The 1,954-nt window shown below is 48.1% G+C and overlaps 1 protein-coding gene across 1 annotated transcript in view; it reads left to right on the top strand.

Annotated features, from left to right (window-relative positions):
- Positions 1-1,242, top strand: part of LOC101864352 (protein retinal degeneration B) — a gene marked incomplete at its 5' end in the record, with an annotated part of 1,924 nt that extends 682 nt beyond the window's left edge. The window contains one exon of the mRNA XM_005112053.3: positions 587-1,242. Coding sequence (XP_005112110.2) covers positions 587-1,221 — 635 coding nt within the window. The remainder of the gene's footprint in view (positions 1-586) is intronic.
- Positions 1,243-1,954: the final 712 nt, after the last annotated feature.

Here is a 1,954-nt window from a genome sequence, read left to right as displayed (position 1 = left end):
CCTCTTTTTTAAAAAAGATGTAGGTGTTTTCTAGCTCTCACTGTTAAAATTGAGGGCAAAAAGGTAGAGGGAGACCCAGAGCTACTTACTTGGAGAGCCTAACAGATGGGTGACAGAAAAAGATCAGGATAATGTAGCTTTGTTTAGAGCTTCCGAGCAAAGGAATGAATGGATAACCATGGTTGTCGATGTCTGTTGAAGATCTAACACTTGGTGATGGGATGTTTTTACAGTGCTATCGACACAATTTAGATAATTTAGGTAGTTCTGGGATGGCCGACTTGTACGCTTTCCGTCTGTTGATTCTGTCAATCTGTCTTCCTTTTTCCCAGCACTAAATGACCATTGTTGTGTCGACGTGCTTCTCTTTAAAGTGGAAAGACATGGAATAACACTAAGAGGCTACCCAGGATGGGGAAAGGCGGAAAGTGTTTGTTCGTGGCCTGTACAATTATGGTGTGCTTGTCTTTTCTTTAAAAAAAAACAAAGAAACGAACGAACTAAACTGCTCCCTCCCCCCCTTTCCCATCCCAACTTTGTTTTCTTCTACCTTTGCTCCCACCCTGGACTCACGGCCGCTGTGTAGCCCTGAGGAAAACGATGCTGCGCGCTCACCGGCAGGCCTGGTGTTGGCAAGACGAGTACCACGGGCTCACCCTGGAGGACATCCGCGTGCTGGAGAGAGAGACGCAACTCGCCCTCGCGCAGAAAATGGCCGCCGCCTCCGCCGAGAACAGCGAGGGGGGCGAGACGACTGCGGCCGTCACTGTCACCGACACATCCGTCAACGAAAACGCTCAACAACAACAAGGGGCGGAGCCAGCGGGAACTGACTCCGCACCCCATAGAGGCGGGGGCGGGGACTCTCAGCAAGACCCCTCCTCCTCCTCCTCCTCCTCTCACTCGCAGCCAACCCACGAGCAGCATCGGTTCGGGAAGAGGAAGTCTCTGGTGCACTTCTCGGACGGGCACACGTCGCCGTCTGACTCCTCCCACTCGGCCACCACCACGGACTCGTTGGACAGCGGCTCGGGCTTCCGGCGCAGCGTGTCCCAGGAGAGCACAGCCACTGTCATTAACGGGGGCGGGGCCTCGGGACAAGGGGCGGGGCCTTCAGCGGGTCATAGGAAACTTTCTCAGACATCGAAGAGCAGGCTTTCCGGAGGTGAGTGTTTCAGTCAGTGCTCAGGATATCGTCACTACATTTCGTTATCTGCGTAGGGAGGATTCAGGTACTTTTGAGAAAATGTGAAAAAACCCCAACTTTTCTAGTGGTCTTATACACATTTTAATCTCTTGATTTTGACAATTTATATTTAAGTTGATACGAATTATTGATAAAAATTAAAATGTGAGAGCTGATTTCTAAGATTGTGCTTAGGTCAAATGCCTAAATACCAGAATTTTCAAATTATTTTCCGTTCGCGGGTAGCGAACTGCATTGACGATGTGTGTGTGTGTGTGTGTGTGTGTGTGTGTGTGTGTGGTTGTGTGTGTGTACGTACGTATATTTGCCTTTCTGCAATGACTTTGTTAACCTGTTTCCACTAAACATATTTCCCTGGAGGACGCGAGATGGGCCAATGATCTGTATTGTCACTGAATACTTTCCAGCTCCCACGGGTGCCGCTTTTTACTGTCAATGACTGATCTTCCTCTCACTTCACTGACTACGTATTATGTATATCGTCGGTGTCGCGAGCCATCCATTTAAGTCTGTTTGGGTACTATTTTAACGCCAGAGGCCAAAACAAAACAAAACAAAAGTAGTTTTTATTGTGTTGTTCCTATTAAAAATCTTGAGAAGCAAGAAAATTGTAAGCCTCGACCATGGCATTAATCAGCATTTGGGTGATTCTGAAAGGTGGGTCTTTGATAGGATTTCCCCCAGAGCACTAAACTGCATTTTGGTGGTGTTGACAACTGGGTTGAAAGGAACATCTTTGAAAGAGCT

This window comes from Aplysia californica, unplaced genomic scaffold, assembly GCF_000002075.1.
Source record: "Aplysia californica isolate F4 #8 unplaced genomic scaffold, AplCal3.0 scaffold01172, whole genome shotgun sequence".
NCBI classification, from domain to species: Eukaryota; Metazoa; Mollusca; class Gastropoda; order Aplysiida; family Aplysiidae; genus Aplysia; species Aplysia californica.
The sequence above is the reverse complement of the archived record's forward strand: the minus strand, read 5'-3'. Positions and strand labels throughout refer to the sequence as shown.